Below are 26,497 nucleotides of genomic sequence, written 5' to 3' on the forward strand. Positions count from 1 at the left end.
GAACAAAATTAAAACCAATTGCAACTTGCTTGTATCACTAGCAATCCTTCCATATGTTAGTCTTCTAACTTGTACTACAAGGCACAAACTTACCAGAGCATGAAATGTTTAGTTTCTTGCCAAATGAACAAGAAAAATGAGCTCAGTTCCCATGCTAAGTTTAGTCAAGTCCATGGTGAAATTTAACTTCTGAACAGGTGTAGATATTCTCTGTCAAAACTTATTTTTTGCTTTGAAAACTTATTTGGCTTATTGTCAAGAAAAATGGCTTTGGATAATGACAAATATATAGCTGCACAAACACTCCCATGCTCGAATCAAATCATGACAAATATATCAACAAGTGATTTTATCCATAATGGTAACTATGTCAATGAAATTGGTTGTAACTTGAAAGCACTAAAAAATATGTCCAATGGAGTGTTAAATATGCAACATAAAGGATGGTTCTTACTTTATGAAAGCTAATCTGGTTAAGCCATTCCATGACATGTACATTAAAGCTTTGAGATGAATTATATGACAGCAAAATAAAGAAAAACAAATAATGCAATTATTCCAACATCGAGGATGAAGCTTTGACAATGATTATGGTAAAACAAGGCAAATGTAACATAGCTGACAACATAGATTAGTGCAACCATTAAAATACATGACTCACCCATTGTACACTGAGGGCCTTGAAATCCCTCGGGACAAACACAAGCATACCCGCCTTGACTACCACGGAAACATGTACCACCATTTTGGCAGGGATTGCTGGAGCAGGAATTAAGCTCTATGGGCACCACTTTATACATAAGGATTAAAGACATGAACAGTGTGCAAGTTACAATGGCCCATAAAGATGTTAAGATGTTGTTATTTTCATACAGTATATGCAGTAGATTTCAGCGATTCCATTAAATGCAGGGCGATGAGGCTCAGCTAAAACTTGCAGCATACATTAATGCCATCATACCAAATAATCTCACAGCAAAGGCAGGTTAATGGCATGGACTTTTCTTTGATTATCTTGTATACATACTGTGGCAAACATCAATTCCGTAAGTGATTAAGTTTGTGACATTTGTTGGTGTCTCTATTACCCAACAACCGGTCGGATTTGATAGTTGTGGCGAAAAATTTAAACTATCTAATAGAAGGTTTAGCAAGAAGGAAGTAACATACTGTTGATTAAGTTCCTTGCATTTTAGTGGAATGTTTGCTAATTACAGGAGAAAGTATCTTTTCACAGTGTAACAAGGACAATGAGATATGTCATAGAACACACACCTCATTATGAAATAGCTCACATGCAGAGATAATATCTCATCCATGGACAATTAAGCAGAAAGAATTGTTCTGGGAAAAATATTATGACATTATACCATTATTGACAACCCCCACTATCTATCTCTCCCATCTGCAACCATGCTTAATCAGTCATGTGTCCAATAAGATGCAGATTTAACATTTTGTTCTGTGATAGAATATTTGGAAACACTGGCTATACTGACCACAAGTACTTTGGTACCATAATAGCAGATTAAAAACTTCCTGCCTTCCCACTACTTCTAACTACCTTTTTTGGTAAATAATGTACTAATCACCTATTTTTGTGTGTTATGTTGGTATATAATGTACTAATCACCTATTTTTTGTGTTATGTTGGTTTATTATGCATTAATTACCTATATTGGTACATTACGTAGTATGTAGTAATTACCTATTTGAAAAATATGTCCATTGGAGTGCTAAATATGCAACATAAATGATGAAAGCTAATCTGGTTAAGCAATTCCATGACATGTACAATAAAGCTTTGAGATGAATTATATGACAGCAAAATAAAGAAAAACAAATAATGCAATTATTCCAACATCAAGGATGAAGCTTTGACAATGATTATGGTAAAACAAGGCAAATGTAACATAGCTGACAACATAGATTAGTGCAACCATTAAAATACATGACTCACCCATTGTAATAATTACCTATATAGTATATTACTTACACCACCCCTTCTGATGTCCACCAATCATAATATCTCACTGAGAGTGATTTTGCTGTTGTTTGCATTAATTTTTCAGCGTAGAAAGGAGCAAGCTAAATATGGCAAAGCAGCAAAAGTAGTGAGCTTACGTGACGAGCAAGTAGGTCCAGTATATGCAGCTGGGCATGCACAGATATAACCTTCAGTTGTAGTGGAATCTTCAGAACAAGTACCACCATTCTGACATGGGTTATCACCACATGGATTTCCTTGTGCTATCATACAAAACCACCAAACAAGGGGGAAAGAAATCATCATTTAGGTTAATTTTTTAGGTTAATATTTTACTGTGAAAATGATTACCAGACAAAATACTACTATACAAAACCCATGTTAGTACTTAATAGTATATTGTTTGTGAGTTTAGACTCAACTGGATGCATTTACTCCTCATCAAAATAGACGTATTAAAATAAAATGATGTAGAGAAATCAAATGTTGATGGAGACACAGAATATTGAAAAAGAAAAGTGTAAATTAAAGAGATATGAACAGAAATGTTAACTTATAAGGAAAGAAAGATCAATAAAAGATTTCTTCAATATCAAAAATTTATTGATTGATGAGGACCTAACTGTACAGTAAAACAAAACTAATATCTATCCTACAACTAATAGGGCATTTTAAAACTGGCAAATATCGTGAGCACAAACATTTTTTTTAAACTAGTATGAAGACAATATCTGCAGATAAACATGGAATTAAAAAATTTAGTTTATCTCACAACATTAATGACCCAGTAAGTGTCCCCTGCAACAAATTTCAGTGTCATATACTCAAATGATTTCTTGGAGGATCCAGTGTATTGCATTTTTGAGAAACTCACAAATCTGATATATTTTCCTTGAGGTTCTCAGTCAGAAGACTGATAATTCTGGTAATTGCAGCCTCTTTAATTTAAAGGATACCACAGAATCAAGTGTTTGATATTTATTTTTTTGGCAATTGCCATTCTCCACCACATAAGCCATAATGATGACTGACATTTGCCTATCAATTTTAGACTATCCTTGTAATTTTATATGTTGCTTTATATTCCCTTGATTGTAACACTTTGCATTTATCACATTTTTTGTATGTTTTCAGCCTTCACAAGTACAAAATAGCTTATATTTCTCTTACTACAGCCCTACTGTACAGTGGAACTACATCTTTATAAGAGAGTAAAAAGACAATGAAGAAGGTATGAAGTCTCATTGAACTGAAAGTGTTCTTATTTTTAAGAGAGTGTAGGTGAAGACTTAAGAGCAAAAAGAGTTGATTTGTCTGGCCAGCAACTTTTGTGGTAATCAGAACAGGTCAAATCTACATACACAATCTGCAGAGAATTACAAATTTACAGTGAACCTACAGTAGCTTGAATGGATCGCAAGATTTTCCAACCCTGCAACTTGGACGATAAAGACGATTGGCGGCAATTACGTAGGTCTGATAGTGAGTCCAGTCACTACCATGTTATCCTTTGGAATTGTCTTTCCATTGAAGTTTTGGGTTTTCAACAAGATATCAATGGCTTTGAGATGAAAGATATAGTACTTCATGATTGCTTAGAATTTTTTTTTTTTTTTGTAGTTACAGTTTATTGCATTAAATTTATTGGGGGTCAACTATCCTGGGAATTAATTAATACCTAGATCAGTGATAACATCTCAGTACCAGCCATGCTTTCAGAATACCAGTTTTATAGTTTGCAAGATAACTACGGAATATACTTGTCAGAAGTTGTCAATCTACTATAGAAGCACTATAGTCATGTAGGAGGACAACAAAGACTTCCAACACTGTAATTATTGGGTACAGCAAGTTAGCAACCATGTTACCCAGTTTAAAACAAGTATTAAACACCTTAGAATCACTCTTTGTCTTTCAATGGTATGTCATGCAATACAAATTTAGAGATATTGATTGTTCAGAAATAACGTTCAGAAATAAGGCAAAATTAATCTGAAGCAAAAGTTGAATTATTTAAAAGATATTCTGTATTGAACGAAGTAAATGGCGATTATAGATCTCATGAACAAAGTAGATCTATATGAGAAGATCACTTCAAATCAGGCAAATGAAGAAAACATTCAGATATATACCTTGTGAAGTACCGGGTCCTTCAGACAAAAAAATTGGGGGGAAAGTGATATAAAAATGAAATTATCAAATAAAATGGTACCTTATCACACTATGCATACTTCATCTTTTAAGTACTTATATAGTTCATGCCCCTGTTTTCCTTTAACTGAATAAATAAATTCTTGAACATTTTCATGAATACTAAATCTGTTTTAAATTTCATGCACCTGTATAGAGGGATTAGGCATTATGTGGAGAGTACAGTATGTTAACACAGACTATAAGCAGAGTTTTAAACAGACATCTAGGTGACTGATACCAACATTAAAGCTACAGTAACACAATATAAAGGGGCTCTCACTGCCTTTCCCTAAATCAACAGAGGGCTCTGTCATATCGGTCCTTTCTAGTTCTGAGATACTTTACAAGCTGCAATCTCTGACTGCAGATCATAACAGTACTGTGAGTTGATTGCTAGAAGTAATTTTGTTTGTAAATTATTTAAGAAGATATCTTTTGGGATATATTATTGTAATTGCATGTCAAAATAGTTGTGTTAATCACCTTAACTTTTGTTTTCTATTTATAAAGCACTTTTACCATTGACCCAAACTGCACATGCGGGCCCTTGAACTACTCAATTGCCCAGTGCAAGTCAATCCGGCATTTTTGCATGCGTGTGAGTATTTTCACACAATCATAGTACTTCTATTCAATGATCTATAAAAAGGTATAAGTTTTTCATTTTTACTTTCCTAAATTCATGTGTTCTTAAAGTACTTGTGATGTTATCTTGGGATTGTGTGGAGGCAATCAAGTGGAGAGCTACAGTGGATGTAAATTCCATCCAAAGATGAAGCTGTGTACATGTCATTTCACATAGTTAATCATTTCACAATTTAATCATTGAAGGTAGTGCAATATAGTAAGCTTGCACAATCTTAATGAGTACTTACTATAAACACTAGTAAGATATGAGTATAAGAATGTAGTGTCAAAGAAAGCACAAACCATATTGTTTGGTCTGTTTAAGTTTCTTGTCCACTCAGGTTAATTACGACAAACAATATATATGTTTAGAGTGTACCAAAGACAATGGTACATACATAACTTTCGAACATCTTATCATCTATTTCATGGATTCAAAAGAGGACTTATTGGTAGCCTAGTGAAATAAATGTGTCATGGTAGATTGTTAGAACACAGGGGTACTCTACATCCAACTGACCATTGATTCAAAGGTTTAGTAAAATAAACAGTTGACTCTGCCACTGTTTAATTAGTTAGTGCTCAATTCATTTACCAAATAAATCAATTCAACAAATATGTGTTGTGTAAAAAGCAAATAATTTTCACTTAACCCAGTTTTGTTTTTAAGTAAGAATTTCCCTGCTTTACTGAAACTGTAGATGATCACACATATGTGATTGCTCCTACTAAATAAATATACATAACAGTAATAACACAAAAGAGAATTTTCTCTCATACTGAAGACAATCCTTAAGAAAGAATGTCATAAGCATGACAGAGGCAATAATGCATCAATGATTACAAATTCTGTGAAGAGTGATTCTTACTGTGAACTTAATGAAGATATATGTTCACAAATCATATAACATGTTATAAGCACAAATCCATGTGATGTACCAACATGAGAGACCAGTTTTAATGAAAAACACTGTTTAAGCTTCTTTGGGAGTGATTAGATATATTTGCTAAAGCTGATTTTGGAAGCAAAAACAAACACAGATGCAAGAGGCTGGAGCTGTTAATGAAAAACAAAGCCGACCGAGCAAGCCTTTATATTTGTTAGTATACATATTCACAATAAGGGTAAAAATACAGCTCTGATGTCATGAGTGCCATTATCTCTAAGCTGATAGAAACAAAAAGAACAAGTAAATAACTTACCATTTGTTTCATTAATGGGATCAGAAACAACACCTGTCCAAAAGACTTCTCTAACCTTGACAGTTGTAGCACTGTAATGTAAGTTAATATAAAACTTATGGAATCTTTGAATGCATTTATCAATCATTGAATCGGGTGTAGTACTGACAGTACTAAAAAAAGATTATCTACTGTAGATAAGAACCAGAAATACTTAACATATTTGCACATATATATAAATACTGTATGTGCATGAATCTGTATGCATGAATGTTGACAATGTATAACACGATATTGCTAGTCCCCTTGCAGACTAGCTGAAAGTGTGTTCAAAAGTGCAAACATATTTGATTCATCTAGGTTTTCTCATTAAATTCAAGTTCCAAGAATAACACACTTAAACAGAGGTAGTAGTATTCCCTTTCTTGCATACATCTGAAATAACCTTGTCCATAGAAAAAGTTGAAATGAACTAACAAAAAACATGAATAAAGATAAATTTTATAGAGTAGCATGAACAAATTTGTATGGGTTTTACTTTTGATGGAGACATGAAAACCCCAGCATTTCTATTGCCATTATAATATCAACATGGGTTACCTGGGTTGCATTTATGGTTAAAAATGGTTAAATCTTGGTGCAAACAAATCCTTACATGTTACTTTTGGTAACTGAGCATCACATACATTAAGATCTAAGTTTACTTTATGAATAAAAATCTTTTTCAAACTATACTCACAAAACCTGTATAACTCCAACGAATTCATCAGGAGCAACCCAGGTAAGAGTAAAGGGTAAAGTCTTTGGTATGCTATTGATGTGTGTGATGGAAGTCTCAGTGCCTTCACACACTAATGTTTGTAGATAGTCTGGTATATCATCCCATGATCCTAGAGGAATGGCTGTTCCAGGCCTCTTCACTTGAAGTAAAATTCCTCGTAAAATATCATTTCCTGAGACAGTAACTATGGAAGGAGAAAGGTAAACAGCATTAAGAAATCACATGAGTAATAAGCAGATGCAGCACACTTTTATACAACACTAGCAAATTGATATCATACTCGAAAAAAGCATGTATTTGTACTGACCGTTCATAATGTTGATACATTCTCGAAATCAACTTCTTACATTTACTTGAAACAATTTCCATACAAAATTTTCATGCTTAAATGAAATGGATAATAGAATGTACTGGGAGGGTTATAAGAAGTCAAAATCTGCAGATTACTGCTCAAGTTTTCATAAATTTAGTAATGAGTACCAAGCAAGAGGAGTCAAGGTTAATTTGCATCAATTAATAATGCAATGAAGACAAATTGATTGGAAACTATGAGACTCTGATGATATCAAGATTTTTACACTGAGAGGCCACTGACCCATTTAGCCATCACTCATTTGCTACAACTAACAAAATATGGACCCACTCCCTCTCTTTCATCTTTCTTAATGGACTCGTCCCATTTTCATTTTTTTTTATTTTTTACTTCAAGTTGTTTACAGTAATATTCTTGCTTTTGAAAAGATGGAAACCTAACAAACAGTGTGTGTCATTCTACAGCCATTGATAGAGGAGGCAGTAGTTCTTTGAAGAGATCAATTTGGCACACAACAGCTCACTGAAATCAATACAACAAACCAAAATATCAAACGTTATTTGATGATAATCATCATATCAACTAAATTTCATACACATTTCCAGTCACACCTCATAGTTGTTTCTTTTTACTGTCTCCTTCTCTTTTCAACAGAAAACAGCGCAGTAATTGGTACAACTATTTAACCATGGTTGCCAAAGTGTTACCAACTTATAGACAGGAAAAGTAGAGAGGTGAGATATATTAAAGAGAGGATCACACAATAGACCAAATAAATTCAAGTACAGGCAGCTACAGCATTAATATCATGTTACAGTAATGTGTACATTTAAACTGCACATTCAACACTGTCGATGGCATACCAATCAAGTCTAAAAGATAGTGTTCTTTTCATTGCAATCAATGAAGCTATACAACTTGGATTTCCTATTATATGTTTACAAAGACCTCCAACAGTTAAAGGGCTTCGGAATGCCAAAGCTTACGCTGTATTTGTCTGGGTTTTGCAGTACACACTTCAACAGTATAGTAACCTCATTCGATTGCACAGGTCAGCATTACAATAGATTTTACCAATGGTATTTAGAAGCTTAAGTATACAACAGCATAATGTTCTCAATAAGAAAGAGACATCACTAGTCTTCTGTTAGCCTTCCTGACTGAATGCTGGTTTATTAAACACAGCTTTTATATGAAATTCTCCAGATAAAGTTTATTTAGCCCAAAATGTGGGAATCTATGGTCAATCTACCCTTTCAGGGTGATGACAAACAGACTGAACTGATTATGCATCAACCCAAAAAAGATCATTGTGAAGGCTGAATTGTCTCCTCACTTCTGTGGAGTACTTCTTAGGCCATATGTGCTGTACTGTACCTACTTGAGTGGGTTTTGCATTACACACCTCAACAGTATAGTAACCTCATTTCGACTGCACAGGTCAGCATTACAATAGATTTTACCAATGGTATTTAGAAGCTTAAGTATACAACAGCATAATGTTCTCAATAAGACAGAGAAATTACTAGTCTTCTGTTAGCCTTCCTGACTGAATGCTGGTATATTAAACACAGCGCTTTTATATGAAATTCTCCAGATATGTACAAGTTTATTTAGCCCAAAATGTGGAAATCTATGGTCAATCTACCCATTCAGGGTGATGACAAACACACTGAACAAATTATGCATCAACAAAAAGAGATCATTGTGAAGGCTGAAATTGCTCCACACTTCTGTAGAGTACTTCTTAGGCCCACTATACTGTACCTACTTGACTTCAGGCTAAGATCAAGTGTAGTACACATTTGACAGTGACAATGCAAGGGGAGTCTGGTAGTGGGTGGATCCGAATTCAACTTGTTTGGTTTTTGTGTCCAGACTCCATTTTCAGTGACTTCAGGCTAACTTAATACAAACTTGCTTAGTGCTAGGATAGCAATGCATTAGTTAATTATAAACTGATCAGGAAATCTAACCTACTGTAGGCAAGGGTTGAAATAAGGATTTGTGGACCAGGAGCCACTTTCTAAAAAAGTGGCTCCTGGTTCGCAGCAATTTCAGTAGGACCAAGAGCTATTTTCTCACTACCAGGAGCTAAAAAGGAGAAACAAAATTCAAGTACAGCATGTACGTACGTATAAGTACAGGTGTTGTGCGATATATAAACCATGTGCACCAGTGCTATTGTGCATGCACTCGATCGATCAGTGATTTATCAAATCGCTTGCAGTTACTATATAGCACTAGCATGCAATGTAGTTTCAGGCTTCTGTGCAGCGCATGATAACGCTGATATTTACAGGAGTATGCGGGCGCTTATTTGCCGACAAAGTAGCGCCCGTGCGTATTGTATTTTCATGTCCAGTGGTGCTATTTTAGTGCTTGCGGGCGCGAATAGCGCCTGGACGCCCGCTTATTTCAACCCTTGACTGTAGGCCTAACCTTAACAAGTCCTTATACTACAGAAGCCATACTGAGCTCTGCAGAGTGCAAGTCCAACCAATTTGCAATTGTGTTTTTTTTTTAAATCTGAATCAAGGTGTTTTCTATTTTTTGTCAAAACAAAAGTTTTTAACTGGTTTTGAAGCAGCTTCTGTCACCACTAGAAAGATGTAATAATGTTGTGCAGTTGTTTTTCTAACATAAATTGAAGTTGACATAAATTGAAGTCATGAAGTTGAAGTTCTACTGTAACATAAATTGAAGTCATGAAGTTGAAGTTGACACAATTTTTTTCAACCACAAATTGTGGATTACAATGTTGACTGTCCTCCTTCTCTCCCCCCCCCCCCCACCAGTTTGAAATAGCTTAAGGAAACTTCCAGTAATTTGCAACTAATGGTGGCATACAGCATTTTGGCACTTTTCCTGAAGGAGAACATCCAGGCAGATTGATATAGACTCTAATAGTCTAATAGACTAATATAGCTATATAGCTATAATGCTGTAGGAAAACATCTTTTTTGATACATTATCAATCTGGTTTCTTGTAGCTTGCATGTTGAAGAGCATGAATGGAAGTACATGTAGTGCAAAAATTAGGTCAATTGAGGCAATTTTAGACCCCTTTAGGCCTCCCAGGAGCAGCGTACAAAAATTGTTTACTACTGAGTGTAGAGGTTTGTTTTACAAGTGACGAAAACTTCAGGCTCGAATAGCAACAAATTTGCACGTCATGATACAGAAAATTGATAGTGCCATGAAAGGCCAACTTGTCAGCTATCCAGTGATGGGTAGCATTTAGCTAGTGAGAACTTCTATCTAGACTTAAGAGACCAAATTACTTTTGTGTTTTAGTGTGTAAGTCAATGGGACTTTTAATGAGTGTATGCTACCTAATGACCTCATATTTGCAAAAGTCTAGAAAAGTTGGGGGAAGAGATTTTCCTCAAAATTGTGGGTGCCAGTAAATAACTGGCAATAACTGGTAATAACTGGAAATCTCTACTTTATACACAAGTTTGTTGATGCATTGTTATGGTAAAAATTTCCTTATTGCCAAGATATGGTCATCTGGGAAGTAATTTTATCCTATTCTGACCTTGAGCATTGATGATCCAAAGCTGTAATAATTTACCACAGCTCTGGTTACTTCACGGAAAATTTACAGTAGTTGTTTCTTTAGCCATAGGCTACAATACAAATACTATAGTATGAGCACCTTCATTCGGCCTACCTCTTTTTCTTGTGGTGAAAGGTACATGACTAACATTTTAGGCTATGCATTAATGATCAAGGTTAGGCATACATTGTGTGTAAAGCTCTGCCCCAAACCACTGTAGAAAGCCAAGTAATGGACAGTCATGCGAGAAGTTAGAACCAAGCATAACCAACACTCCTCACAACATTTGATACAGTAGTCTAATTTAACACCCTTCAATGACAGATAAAAATTTGGATGGTCAGAGCTTTCACAGAACGTCTTCAGTAATAGCTTGATAAATGTACTATTACCCAAGGTTAGCTTGACCGACTAACTGAAAATAAATACTTGACCTAACATATGGGAATGTTTACCTCTAAATCGCGCCATAGCAGAATATTTCGCTTAATCGGTCTGTAAATTGGCGAGGTTGAGGTAATCGTGCTTCAACAAACAAGTTCGTTCTTGTTGCAACCCACGAAACAAAGATGTTGGACAATTCCATATTTGGAAGAATTATGGTAGTTTTCATTCAAAACATTTTTTCTCAAATACGAACTGCCTTGGCAAATCTGTCCTAAACGATTCACGAACCGGAGAACAATTTTAAAGTTTCAAACCAAAATTCACTCTGGCAAATGCCAAGTGATATGTTTCACAAGTGTACGAGTCACCGTCTCCAATTTAAGTTCCCTGGACCAAAGTGGTATTGACCGTTCACTAACTTAAAAACGATGACAACAAGTGTTTGATATCAACTTTTTCCTCTTGTTAAAGAGAGCTTATTGAATAAAAGTGATTTTGTTAATAAAACAGCATTGAAAATGAAATTATAGGTTGACACAATGGAGCAGAGTATGGGAAAATGCAGGTTATGTTTGTAGATGGTAAGTATCATCGTTTAGGGCACGTGGGTGAGGTATTATGTAATCCCCAACAAAGTAATACAAAGAGAGGTTCAAGATTTCTTAGCCTGATTCCATTTCAATATCAAAATGACGATGGGTTTTCCAGTCCAATAAAAAGGAATTTTACAAATGTTTTAGGGAGCGATTTTAAATTATCAAACCACTTGAAATGATTAGACCAATGACATGGGACAAGAGTTATACCAGGTCTTCTTGGTTGCTATATGGGCGGAATCAACAGTAAGATCTGTGAATCACTTCTTTTTTACTGGAAATTGACAAGGCTTTTCCTCAAGATGTATGAGACTTATATTATAACAACTGAAACCGAAAGGATTAAATTGTTCAATGGTGAATGAAATGTGTTGATTTATTTATAGAAGGCACGAGGGGCTCAGTTTCTGAGAAAATATACTATCTATTAGAGTGAATCACACAGTAAAGGCCCTTCACCAAACACTTATGCACCAAACATTCCCATATGTAACTTATGCCGCTAGGCGTAGGCCATATGTCGAACATAACTAGTTACCAAGCCTAACTTAGGCTAGCTAGCCTACAATAAAAAGCGTAACAGGTACGTACGGTACCGGTTATGATATTTCTTTCCTAAATCTTAGTTTTAACTATTAAGCAAGAACTATCTGCAGCCGACAAGAAAAGGGGAGTAAGTTGGCTGCTACCACGACTTGGTTGTACCGAAAAACCCAGTGCTTCGCAATAAGTTGATATTTGAGGTATGCAATGCTGAAGCAGACAATCTACCACCAGTACTATCTGTACCGTCCTCTCTGCGTTGGTATGGTAATGGCCACCCAAAAATTCACTTTGTAACTCGCGCAGTTCAAAGTGTCGTCTGCTAATTTCAGTGAGCCACGGAGTGATGATTAAAAGCATAAGATGATACAGTTAATACGGCAGCATCAGTACTTCCCCATTGGCACATTCAATCAGTGGTCGTGATACTCATTTTGTTAAATGTTATTACTGTTTAAATTTCTATTCACTTCTCTTGTTTTACTCTCTCTTTATTTAGTCTCTTTTTTCTAAGAGATAACCCGTATTAATATGGTGCGCGTGCGTAAAACATCCTAAAACATTCGACCAATAAGGTACCGTTTAGCTTCACTGACTGGTTATCGAGGAAAACGGGTCCTGCTCATCCCTACCCCGGTCCCATTCCCCGGTCCCACCCCCCCCCCCCCGCCTCGACTGATCCAAGGCTTCCACCATTTTTTTCGAAATATACCTTGCAAATGCCTTGCATCTGTATTGACCGTGATGAGAAATATGAAATGTCACTTTCTTATATTATAAAGATAAAAAGTTCGGAATTGTTCATATTTTCAATACGAGTGTTTTTAAGTCGTGACATTTAGTGCTTTTAACATTAATAAATTGTCCGAACAGGTTGTGAATGTTTTAACATAAGCCGAATTTTATGGCAGTTGTCTTCCAACCAAAATCATAACATGCAAATTCCAATAATACTTGCATGTACGTGTTTGATCGTCGGAAGGCACAAAAGCAAAACACAATGACTCTAGAAGTTCAGTGCTCTTGTTTGTTTATCTTATGTGTATGAGTCACCAGGTTGTTATTTAAATATGAAGGAAAACAATAGTGCCAGTCGATATTAGATCAATTCGAAAAGCCTGCTCACATGGTCCTGTTCCAGTATAACTGTATGTATATGTTTGATGCAGTGTAGCGCACTAAATGGCTTGTAGTTTTGTGTATGCATGTCTGCGATTGTTATGCCGGCTACACCCACGCTTAATTCCAATCTATTTAGTTTGGCTATATTTCTAACGTCCATCGTCCAACTATTGAAAAGTTCATCATTAACAGCAATGGAAAGCAAGAAATAAAAAGTTGTTTTCCGGTCAAAAGAAGTAAGTTTTCCTCAAATGAGACAAGAAACTGTAGACTTGGATGCAAATTCATTAAATTTAATTCTCCCTTGAAGACGCGCGCGCTACTTAGGTGCAAACATTTGCCGTAAAGTTTGTTTTTGCTAAACTTGGAAAGGATTTATGTCATTTGATTGTCGAAGGAGCTTGCACAACTGGGAATACATGTTCTAAAAATTTGATTTTATTGGGTCCCTGATTTGAAATCACTTAAGCCTGCGTCGTTTTCATTATAGTCCTCAACCTCCTAGAGCTAATCATACTAAGCTATATATATATATATATATATATATATTAGTGCACAATAAAGACAAGTATTTTACTGTCGATACTTATATATCTTTAATCCCCCCACTTCCGGGACACCGTCAATTTTCTTTTCCTTCCAAATCTATATATATATATATATAGGCCTATATATATATATATATATATATAAACTCACTGATGGTAAATACTTGGAAAGTATAAAGGACTACGAATTTTGAGAACACACACACACACACACTATATATATATATATATATATATATATATATATATATATATATATATATATATATATATATATATATATATACATATATATATATATATATATATATATATATAGTGTGTGTGTGTGTTCTCAAAATTCGTAGTCATTTACTCTTTCCAAGTATTTGCCATCAGTGAGTAACCGGTGATGTGGTGATTTTCTTATTCGGTTTAAGCATTCTTGCGGATCACATAATCTGGTTACAATTGAAGTAAGTTAAGGTCCCAAATCCGCTTGGATTAAGTAACTCACTATCGTGTACCATGCATCACTGTGCCCAATTCAACTTTCCAAATAAATTTATAGTCTGCCTGCTTTGTAACCAAGTTATGCAAGATAAGTTACGTATAATAGAGCAGGTTATGTAGATGCATTAAATGCCAGTGCCGCATAGTCGAGTCCAGCAGACTCACCCGACAATTATATATATAGTCCTGTCAGCCCTTGATGAACCAAATCACGGTGACAATATGTGCACTGTAGCGAAGCCCGGTCATAAATTGGGGTTCAGCGTATAGGAAAGTTTGGGGTAAAAACAACACCAGAAGACCGGAAATAGTACTTCCAGACACTGGTTATGATTTTTTTACTCCCTTCATTTGGCAAAAAGTTTTTTGATTTCTTGCCAAAGCATGAAACAAAAAAGTGTAAATACGATGAAAAAGACAGTAAAAGGAAACAACAGGTTTTATAAATACATATACCTCCATTTATACAATTCAATACACTGGTAAGAGGCTTTATCGTGACGTGAATCTTAAAATCAGTCATTGTTGGTATACCCACTGAACTTTGAGATACCGTATTTCTATTAGTCTATACTGTTGTTACGGGTGGAACATTCAATTCAGATGTTAATTCCATGATGACAATGGGGTTGTGATATGAAATGATTGTGCGGTTAGTACACAAACTGCTGATTTCATGGTACTACTATAAGTCAAATAATTATCTTAGATCTGCACAATAGATGGGGGGGGGGGTTGATTTTACAACACAAACAATTAATGTGTAATAAATGTATTTGCCAATCTTGGAGTAGGCCAAGGGGGGGGGGGGGGGGTAAAGGGTAATATCGAAACTTGTTTGGAAATTGTTAGCATTCTATTAATTTAACCCCACCAATCTTCATTCCACCAAATCTTGCCCACCCCATCACTTCCACCCTCCCCTCCACAACCTCCATCTCCCTTCGTCTTCGTCTTCGTCTTCGTTACGGTGACACATCCGCAAGAAGGGACAATATCTCACCACACACACGTCAAGAGAGTAATTAGTTAAATCTGACACGAGTACTGATATGAGTCACAGGATTCACAGAACCACTGGAACTACTAATGAGGTCTGAAGGCAGACTATTCCAATCCCTAATTGTATTTGGAAGAAAACTATACTCATAGCAATTGGTACTGGCATACAATTGGCAGAAATGCATATCGTGCATGTTCCGACTCCTACGCAGAGGCTTCCTTAGGCAGTCAATAGGAATCTGAGCCTGACCATGGATGCCCTTAGCAAATAAGATGATTCTACTTTGTCTGCGCCTCTCTGCCAAGGGCACCAGGTTTAGGTCCCGTAAAAGAGAATAGACAGAGCCAGGCTCTCTTGAATAAACAATTCCTCTCCCCAACCTCCACCCCCCCCCCCCCCACCGTACTGATCCCACCATCCACTTACGAAACTTTGAGCAGTGTACTAATCTAATATATCATGGTCTTTGCTTGATGTATATTTCGTAAAGTTTATATTGTCGCATGTATTAATTAGCATGTCTGTATGTATCACAAAGTTAACGCAATGAGGAAGGAATAACATGCAAATGACCTATAATAAATGAAGGTTTTCTATATAGTATACTGTGACCAACGGGGCAACGAGACTTTTAAAAAGAATACTAATAATTATCGTGATTTAAACCATAAAACCGAGATTGGATAAATGGGACATTTGAAGTTTCTGGACTTACCTGATAAACGCATACCAGGGGCATACGTGGCACTGTCGACCTCCACAGTAAACGGTGGGGTGCTGATCTGGGGTTGAGCTTCATGTCCAGTAGGAAACATAGATTGGCAAGCCGATTGAGGTGCCCCCGTTGGATAACTGACAGTTCTTTGCAAAACGACATTTAAGATGAATATAAACGCAAATAGTTTGTAATTTGCCATGGTTCGCTGTCAGTTCGCTCACAGACGGCACGGAATATATAAGGAGTTTGTTATCTTTCCTTTTAACGAGATTTTTGTCAGAATAAAATTGACTCCATTATTCCAATGTACATCCGAAACTGTTAGGGCAAAGATTTGTACGGTTAACGCTCCTCTTTATAGCTTAGGCTAGGCTCTAATGGTACCTACTTTACATCATAGCTACTATTGCAGTGCTGAGAAATAGTACCTATTATGTATGTTCGCTGAGACGTATCATCCTCAATAGCAAACGCAAAAAGCCCGGAATAAAACTCTAGTGTTACGGGGTTTACCTTGAACAAGTAACCAGTCAATGCAGGGGTTATACTTCTGTTAGTAGTCAATACGATTATTCAACGGGCAAAGATCAGAGGCTTTCTCAAGAATAGATTAAAGCTTGAATACACGCCCTTTTGTCATAGAGATGAGGAGAGGCAGACGTAAGGACTGTCGTAGGAGGGGTTTTTTACAGTGAAAAGTCGAGTACTGCAGCTCCCTTAAAACGGAGCAAACTTTCTGATAGGCTGTGTCATCAGAACTAGGTTGGCCTAATACAGAGGCCAGGAAAAATCAGGTCGCGAAATGAATTGACACAGGGTTATTTCATTGAAGTGGCAAATATGTGCGGATTAAGAGCTAAAAGAAAATATCTAACCACACTCGGTATGAAATAAAGCATTTCTTCACGCTTATCCTCGATATTATAAAGGTAAAAGACCTTCGATAAACTGTTTAAGAAAATATTCAGGTCAACTGACAGATTACATAATCATTTTGGTTGTAAAACCGTCGAGGTAAGATATATTGAGGACTGTCTGAAAGAAGTTTGATGATGTTTACTGAGTTACTAAAATGGTGATTGCAACTGCATGCGCGGGTCATAATCAGGTGAAAAAAACACTGTTATACAAATAGCCTACCCTGCTTACCGTGCTGATCATTGAAGAAGGTTTTTTCTTTACGATGATAGGTTTTCCTTATTTTTTTTCATTCTTTGAAAAACAAATGGGCATATATGCATACATTCATACATCCGTCTGTCCGTCTACCTGTCTGTCTAACTATCTACCTATATGTCTATCTGTTTGTCTGTCTGTCTATCTATCTATCTATCTATCTATCTATCTATCTATCTATCTATCTATCTATCTATCTATCTATCTATCTATCTGTCTATCTATATATGCCCATTTGTAGTAAATTATTTAAAAGAATTGTCCATATCAAAATTTATTTTTGATATGTTAAAGATGAACATAATCTAAGCAGCTGTAACATAATATTAAACAGATGTGAAGTCATTGTTGCACACTGATAAATACTGTTTTGTTTTCCTTTAAAATTTACGTCTAATTTTATATTCCACAATTCCATAATGTGAATGTACCATATGTATTGGTATTTTATAAACTTCATATCCCCTTTAGACAAACTAAAGTAACCCTATCCAATCCAAGGTCAAATCAATAGACTGAAAAATAAAGAAAATACAAAACATTATTTGTCAGTGGTGCAACAATGACGTCACACCTGTTTGCTCCAAGTTCACGTTTATGGTGCGAAATGTGACAACTTCAACCGTCAATATCTTACAAACGGTAGATAGGAATTGAATACAAAGTTCACCAGAATGATTCGATTATGTTCCTCTTTAACATACCAAAAAGACATTTTGGCCTGTGCTATTCTTTTAAATACGAGAAGTACAACGTTTGTTATGAATTATAGTTGTCGCAACTTAGTGGGCTGACTGTATAGTTTTCTGGTCGTCACCGCAATCAAATCGTCAGTCATGACGTTAATGAACTCAACTTGAAGAATTTAAGGACGGAAACGTCCTGGTATGTCGAGAATCTTTGACCTCTGTGGTTTGAATACCGGTACATACTAAACCGATTGACTGTTCTTATTAACAAAGGATAGTTGGGGTTTGTCTAGATTACGGTTCACTGATTTCATTTTATAATACTTAGAATGCCTTCTTATTGGTCAATGTAAGAACTTAAATATATGGTATAGACGCAAATAGATTTTTTTAAATCATACTTGTTTTTCGGGAAGTTGAAGGTCTTACACAAATGTAATTATCCCAGCCTTATAGGTATGGGATAGTACGCCAAGTAGTCGTCCACGCGTTAACAACTCAGTGCTTGCTCCGATCTTAAAGTGCTAAATTTCAACAGGAAGTTAACAAAGAAGCCATACCCCCGCCCCCTAACCCCGTCCTTGACTAACACACAGGTATACACCCACACTGCACCCAAACCGCCCGAATATCATATGATATAGTCTATGGCTACAAATTAACCTATGTATTTACTTCGCTTTACTCGCTTACCTGTCCCCTCAGAACATCAACACCCTCGCTTTACCGATACGGCCTAGGCCTATAGAGTGATCTGGTTTATAACCTTTTGACACCCTACGCACTGAATGGCCGGTCACTACCGGTCAATAACCTTCCTTCTCATTCTACCATACACATTATGTGAAGGTCTGTTTGGGTATAAAGACATTTTCTGGGTTTGATAGAACTCAATGTTGCCCCTCAAAAGTTACCCGTATCCAACCACATCCCACCTTAGGTAAGTGTACACCTTAATCCGACACTGTGTCTTTAAGTTATCGAATCAACATCAAATATACATTCATAACAACATAGAAAGAATAATTATATTAACCAATACAGAACAATAAATAAAATAATGAACCTTTCCATTCATACTTTAATACCCGCAATGAACTACGTGTATGAATGTTGGAAGAACAACTACTGCAGTGGTATACATGTAATGGTATAGCCATATATTTCTGGGAATGCAAATAACATGTTATGAGACATTATAGCGTATATATGGCTCGTCAAACCATTATGAAATTCACTTAATTTCGTTGCGAATCGTTCATATATGAACTGCGCAATTAATTATTTTGTTGAAAAATAGCTACAGCATTTACCCCCCCCCCCCAAAAAAAACCCAACAAATATATTAACATTTTGACGTCATCTTATATGTTTTTATAGACGATTGGAATATTACCGTATATTGTACCCTCGATATTGATGGTAATCAAAGCTATTATCACCTACGGTAGTATCTGCCTCCTAATTTGCTCAAATTTTAAACTTTCCCAAATAAAATATTATTAATAATAATGCAATTATAATTCATCTGAACATACCTGGTATATCTCCACTGAAAAGCTGCAAACGCAATCCTTCTTTTTGACCAGACAATTGCTTCGAACAAAAAAGATGTCAAAAAAAAAAAAAACACCCCTCTCCTTGACCCCCTTATTCAAAATCTCCGCTAACGAAAATTATAAAATCCTCCTTACATAAGCTCGATGTTTTAAACTATAGGAGGAGGATTCGGCTCTGTCAGAGGGCGGGTGGGGTGGGAGTGGGGTACTTTAGGAACCCGGTGGCTAAAGGACTTGTGAGTCAAACTCCGGAAGTAAAGTTTCTTCCGGGGGAACAGTCCAGCCATTGGGTAGGGATTTTTCTTGGCTAAGTTCCCCTTCCGGGGAGGGTGGTATTACCAGGACTGGGGCAAACCCCATTAAAGTCAACTTCCTCTCCTCTTATAGTTTTATTATTTTGTTAACGCTTCCATTCTGAAAATAATTTTGCTTTCTCGTCTGGCCAAATCTGTTTATTAAAACAAGAACAATTTGCTAACGTACAGGAGTACGGATTGATCAGGCTCCCCCTCCGCCCTCCCCTTCCTCTCCCCGACACACAGCAGCGGACGGTAATGAAATCATTGTCATAGAGAAACCAATCGGTAAAGATTACATCTGTTGCCTGTTATAATCAATAACCATACACGACAGTCCTAAGTCCGTAGTTAATTGACGAACATTCCTAACATGGCTTTTTAGTTTTGGTACTTAATTACATTTGTATTATCAACGATAGCAACTTCGTTATGACTGGTGGCGCTACAATAGAATTGATTAACGCAAATATCGATCTGCGAATGCAGCAACTATTGATGAAAGCTCAATTACCGTGTGAGGAAGTGTATTACATGCAAATGTTAAGTACACATACCTGTGACAATGAATGAGGCTTCACTTAACCAAGTGTAATGAAGCGTGATCGCTAATACTCCTTTACAACATCACTAATGATGGCGTCGATGAACGGTGTTATGTTTGATCAGTTAGTACGTCAGTCACCTGGTAGACCCCCACCCCCACCCCCACACCCACTCACTCCGCCATCCTCTCCCATTCCAAATCTCCCATGTTTTCCCTCTCCTCCGGCCTTAATCATTTCCCGTCACTCTTCAAAATTTATAAATAAAACCATTCGAGTTTTCAACTGTGTAAGTAAATGTGCACCCCCGTATCCAGCATATACCATACAATTGGGTGTACAATTAGGGCTCCCTTCATGTTAGAACCATTTTTTGCCACAAACAAACAAACAATAAACTTGATGTCTCCCAAACTCTAAATTTCACACTCCGGCAAGATATTTATCTGTTACAAAATGAAAAGGTGTTCGCTGCGGGACCTTGCCCGCCCAACGGACGTGTATTACTCCTGCACCGGTATAGCTGCATCCGTAATATGGCACATATCCACACCTGCCTTGCAAGGGTTATGCGGGACCTGGTTAAGCTGTATTACCTTCGCTTCCTTTAATTTTAACAATTGAAAAGAAAGTAACCTTGTCTTACATTCATTAACACTTAATAAACCAGCAATTTACAAAAGAGAAAGATACACTAGTATACGTAAGTGCATCGGATCAAAACGCAACACGGTTCTTAAAGTTTGAAAGTGAAATCTATGAGATAACCACTTAAGAATAATTGTAAAATTATACATGAATATGTTTTCATTTTCCACTAGTCTAAAGTAAACGAAAAGAGGAAGAAGAAGAAGGAGAAGAGGGACAGAAAACGACTAGACTCCCTGTCAGTGGCGGAGCGTCCATACAGTCAGGGGGCGGATGCCCCCCTGACGGACTCAAATGGACTGCTGGCGCCCTTTTCAGCTCTTTACCACTTTTTACTTATTCGCGATTATTGACTTTTCTATTGCGCTCTCATCTACTTATTGACATTTGTCACATTTTGTTGGTGTAATTTGGCGATGACACCTATTTATTCTTCGTTTTTCTGCAAATTAGCCAGGCCCGGAAAGGGTCATTTCCGGCGATCTAGGGAGTGTCTTTACTCAAATAAATTCTGTACGCTACGCGCCAACCAGTGGTGGCGCTCCGCTTAAATAGTGTCGAAAGCGCCCCTACAGACCATTCTCGCCCCTCCTGACCAATCACCCCTAGCTCCGCCACTGCTCCCTGTAATTATATCGACAAAGATCAGTGAATATGTTTTCAAAATACCCCTAAGATATTCCCCATTGGATTACTTCATATCTATTTTAAAGGTAGGCCTATATGAGTGTTAGTTTAAATGCATTCCCTCCCCCCCCCCCCCTCCTTCTTGGGTTGTTGAAGTTTTCGAATAAAGCGACGAAAGAATCTTTTTCGATCCACCAACAGGGATATTAGTCTCCTTGTATGAATTTGTTATGGCTTCCCATTCTTTAATATATAATTGACAGTGACCGGTTGACTTCCTCCTACGAGCCTAATAATGTTACAACCCATTTATGCCATTATTCTATCTGTAAAGAAGAGCTCGGCAGACATTTACTAGTTGAAGGAACAGACCAGTACAACTACGACAATGTAACCTAACCTTTAATTTGATGCATTGCGGTTTGTATCACTCTTTTATACGTAAATCACTAATTCCTTGGTTTTAGAGTTCAGAGAGTTGGTTTTAGTATTGCTTAAAACAATATATTACGTTGGGATGTGACTTAGTTTTCTATATCGATACTTACCTAAATTGCTCCATAAAAATTCGTATCATTAGAAAAAAATCCATATAAGTGGTTTCCAACAATATGCTGGTACTACTTAGTCGATTAATACAAACCAAGGAAATGGCATACAGTACTATCGATGTACCGTAATACCGTGCTATGTTAACGCAAGATTTTTACCGTAACGCCGTGCTTTGTAAACCCCACGAAGTTATACATATAGTCGTATCATTCCCTTGAATGGTTTCGAACCAGGTCGTTCGCATATAGTTTATTTTCGGGACTACTTAAATGTAGTTTTTTTTTTCTAGAATAACGCGAAGAGTGACAACCGTGTTTGTTCTTTAGAGATTTATTTGTACATTTAATCTCAATCGATCTATTAAGGTCTGGTTAATCCCTGATTTTCGGCACATTTTATGTTTATTAAACCTAATGCTATCTCATCCTTATACGTCGTGTACTGTGGATGAGTTATTGTACTCTGTCAAACATTTTTTTTACGAAAATTTGTAACAAAATCGTTGCCCACCTTGTACCCCTTGAGGCGCTGAACTGACGCTTGGTCCATTGCTCTGCTTTAAATGAGGGGTAGCACATGCAGGGTGACACAACGAGACGAGGATGGACCATTTTTGAGGTGGGGGTGCAGGCGCTCGCATGTGTGAGTAAATGTGAAACGGTAAAATAGTTGAAAGTGCATGGTGTACCCATGGGGAAGTAATGTAGTGACTATATTGTTTGAATACATATTTATTTGTGCCTATATAACCATATTTTCTGATGAGATTTCCAACTCCATGGATTTCCTACTTGGGTAATTTGTTTCATGAATAAACATTAACTGGTCACTTGGTCAGCCCTTCTAATGTTGAAATATTATCCCGCAAATTGACCCCATGACTATCTAAGCAGAGTGCCACCATCGGTTGGCGCTCTGGTTTCTGGTTTTGATACCCCCTAGATCACCGGAAATGGCACTTCTCAGGCTTAAAAATGACCAACCAGATGTACACTTTTGCCTGAGAACCAAGTATTTCCCAATAGTTTTTTTTTTTATCCATAACCTTTTTGAAGATTGTCACCAGTCACAAATCATGTTCTACCTCATCGCATGTCCTGTGGATCATTGCTTGTGTAGGTGATTCTACGTCGCGGCCCATAATACCTGTCAGTCCCACTTTTCAAGGTTTTCCCCATCTACATAAGACATTTCGTTGTTTACATTAGCATCCCGCGGTATACATAGGCGTAGGAGCCTCATTTGATTTGGGGGGGCTGTAACGACTTGCCCGAAAAATACAACCAAAATTTTTCGCGCGCTCCGCGCGCGTTCCACATGTTAATGTGCATATCATATAGGCATTCTTCGGTTATTAGGCCTACATCACATGCCAAAAAACAAACAATCAATTACCGTGTTATATCCCTTCCATATTGGTTATAATTATTGGGGAAGTTGTTACAACAATAATGATAATAATATTGAAAAACACATTGTAAGTTCTTCTTCTTTCAGTAGGTGTCAGAGGCGGAGCTAGGGGTATTGGTCAGGGGGAGAGAATAGTCTGTAGGGGCGCTTTCGACACTATCTAAGCGGTGCGCCACCATAGGTTGGCGCGGAGCGAACAGAAATTTTTTGAGTCCAGATACTCCCTAGACCGCCGGAAACTACCCTTTCCGGGCCTTGCTAATTTGCAGAATAAATAGGTGTCATCGCCATTTGTCAGAAAATTACACCAACAAAATGTGACAAATGTCAATGGGTATTTGAGAGCGCAATAAAACAAGTCAATAATCGCGAATAAGTAAAAAGTGGTAAAAAGCTGAAAAGGGCGCCAGCAGTCCATTTGAGTCCGTCAGGGGCGCATCCGCCCTCTCTGACTGTATGAATGCTCCGCCACTGGTAGGTGCCCGAACAATTCTCAGCATAGTGCCCAAATTTTCACCAAAAAATTTGAAAAACACATTGCAAATTATTTTTCTTTCAGTAGGTGCTCGAAAAATTCCCAGCATATTGCCCGAATTTTTACCAAAAAATTTGAAAAACACATTGCAAATTATTCTTCTTTCAGGAGGTGCTCGAAAAATTCTCAGCATATTGCCCGAATTTTCACCAAAAAATTGAAAAACACATTGCAAATTATTATTCTTTCAGTAGATGCCCGAAAAATTCTCAGCATATTGCCGAATTTTCACCCAAAAAAAATGAAAAATACACTGCAAATTATTATTCTTCCAGTAGGTGCCCGAAAAATTCTCAGCATATTGCCCGAATTTTCACCAAAAAATATGGTTGGGGGGCTGCAGCCCCCGCCTCCTACGCCTATGACGGTATACTGCGCAACTTTGACGGATCGTAAGGCACACGATGGCATACGATGTAATAACCGATGCTGGCTTATATGATATTGACATTAACATGTTGAACGCGCGCGGCGCGCGCGAAAATTTTTGGTTATTTTTTCGGGAAAGTCGTTACAGCCCCAAATCAAATTGGGCTCCTACGCCCATGACTTCACACATAGACAGTTTTGAGGCTGTTAATCTTGGAACACCATTTTCATGCTCATTGATATAAGGTGATATCTGCTGTTTGCTTTACAAATTCGAGCAGGCGCGTAACGAGATGTTTGCCAAGTGAGGGGCGAAGCTTGTTGGCAAACTATCTAAGCGTAGCGCCACCATCTAATAATAAGACTTATAATGCGCACACACCACTCAAAGAATGTTCATGGCGCAAATGAAAAATGATACAAATAATACAGAATAATACAAAACAATGACAGAAGAAAAACTTAATGGTATAAGATCATATAAAAGCTTTTGTCATTAAGTGGGATTTTATGCTCTTCTTAAAGTTAGAGAGAGCAGATGTTTTTCTGATTTTTAAGGGAAGTTGGTTCCATAAGGGAGGGGCAGAAACAATAAATGACCTATCCCCCCAAGAATGTTTGGACTTAATTTCAGATGTGTTGGCGCGAAGCGTACAAGAAATTTTTTGGCCGAAAATGACTCCCAGATCGCTGGAAATGGCACTACCCAGGACCATTTTTTGGCGCGAAGCGTACAAGCAAATTTTGGGCGAAAATACCTCCCAGATCGCTGGAAATGACACTTCCCCGGCCTTGTAAGTTGCATCTAAGCAGTTTTTATTTTGAAATTACTAACGATATCATAAAAATAAATATGCTCAAGGGGGGGGGGGGGTGGGGGCAGTCGCCCCTTCCCGAAATGCGTCATGTTAAAGCACAACACGGTCGAGTTCGAGACCAGCCACAGTTGGTTTCATAGCAGGTTTCATATACACACACACGCGTTATGATAGACCATATATCATATATATATGTACATATACATTATTGAGAGAGGACAAAATGGAAACGTCAAAAATGGAGTTGACGATGTTAGGGGTAGGGTGAGGCGCACGCCCCTTCCGAAATCCTTGATCGGTCACTGGCTACCCTGTGTATATAATAGTGATCAGCGCTGTAATGATGTCACTGTTTCTCCTTCTCTTCCAGGTGTCTTGGCGTTTTTCTTTTACTCCCTCCTTTTCTCCTTTTTCTCTCTTTCTTCTTTTCCCTTCCTTCCTCTCCTCCTCCTCTTTTTTTCCCCTCTTTTTTCCCTTTTCTCTTCTCTTTTGTTTCTCTCCTCATTTTCTTACCCGGGGGGCGCGTGCCCCAATGCCCCCCCCCCTGGATACCCGCCTGTAATGTAAATATCAACAAGGTTACGAATATGTCATATCAATAAATAGTTCTGCTGTTGTATAAAAGTCGCACAACTATTTTCTCACAAAATTCTAACCATCTGATACAAAGTAATGCATCAACATTCCCACCCCCCAACCCCCCCCCCCTAAAAAAAGGGAAAGGAAAATAATTACACAAATGACAATTAACCTCCTTAAAAATTCATTGATTTCATTCAACATAACATACTATTTGTCTTGCAATTTAGTATCTTTAGTTATTATTTAAGCAACTCAAAATATTAAAAATAGTTTATTCAAAAAGATGGAAAACTTAAATTAATTGATTTCAGTCAACATTACATACTATTTGTCTTGCAATTTAATATCTTTAGTTATTAATTAAGCAACTCAAAACATTAAAAATAGTTTATTCAAAAAGATGAAAAATTAAATTAATTGATTTCAGTCAACATTACATACTATTTGTCTCGCAATTTGGTATCTTTAGTTATTATTTAAGCAACTCAAAACATTAAAAATAGTTTATTCAAAAAGATGGAAAACTTAAATTAATTGATTTCAGTCAACATTACATACTATTTGTCTCGCAATTTAGTATCTTTACTTATTAATTAAGCAACTCAAAATATTAAAAATAGTTTATTCAAAAAGATGG

The 26,497-nt window shown here is 36.9% G+C and overlaps 1 protein-coding gene across 1 annotated transcript in view; it reads right to left on the reverse strand.

Annotated features, from left to right (window-relative positions):
• LOC139960239 (uncharacterized) overlaps positions 1-16,694 on the reverse strand; it is a 150,678-nt gene extending 133,984 nt beyond the window's left edge. The window contains exons 1-6 of the mRNA XM_071958438.1: positions 16,052-16,694; positions 6,729-6,954; positions 6,011-6,081; positions 4,120-4,137; positions 2,125-2,250; positions 662-790 (exon numbers count right to left, since the gene is read on the reverse strand). Of these exons, the coding sequence (XP_071814539.1) occupies positions 662-790; positions 2,125-2,250; positions 4,120-4,137; positions 6,011-6,081; positions 6,729-6,954; positions 16,052-16,253 (772 nt within the window). The 5' untranslated portion in view covers positions 16,254-16,694. The remainder of the gene's footprint in view (positions 1-661; positions 791-2,124; positions 2,251-4,119; positions 4,138-6,010; positions 6,082-6,728; positions 6,955-16,051) is intronic.
• Positions 16,695-26,497: the final 9,803 nt, after the last annotated feature.

The sequence above is a fragment of the Apostichopus japonicus genome, chromosome 19, assembly GCF_037975245.1.
Source record: "Apostichopus japonicus isolate 1M-3 chromosome 19, ASM3797524v1, whole genome shotgun sequence".
Lineage (NCBI taxonomy): Eukaryota > Metazoa > Echinodermata > Holothuroidea > Aspidochirotida > Stichopodidae > Apostichopus > Apostichopus japonicus.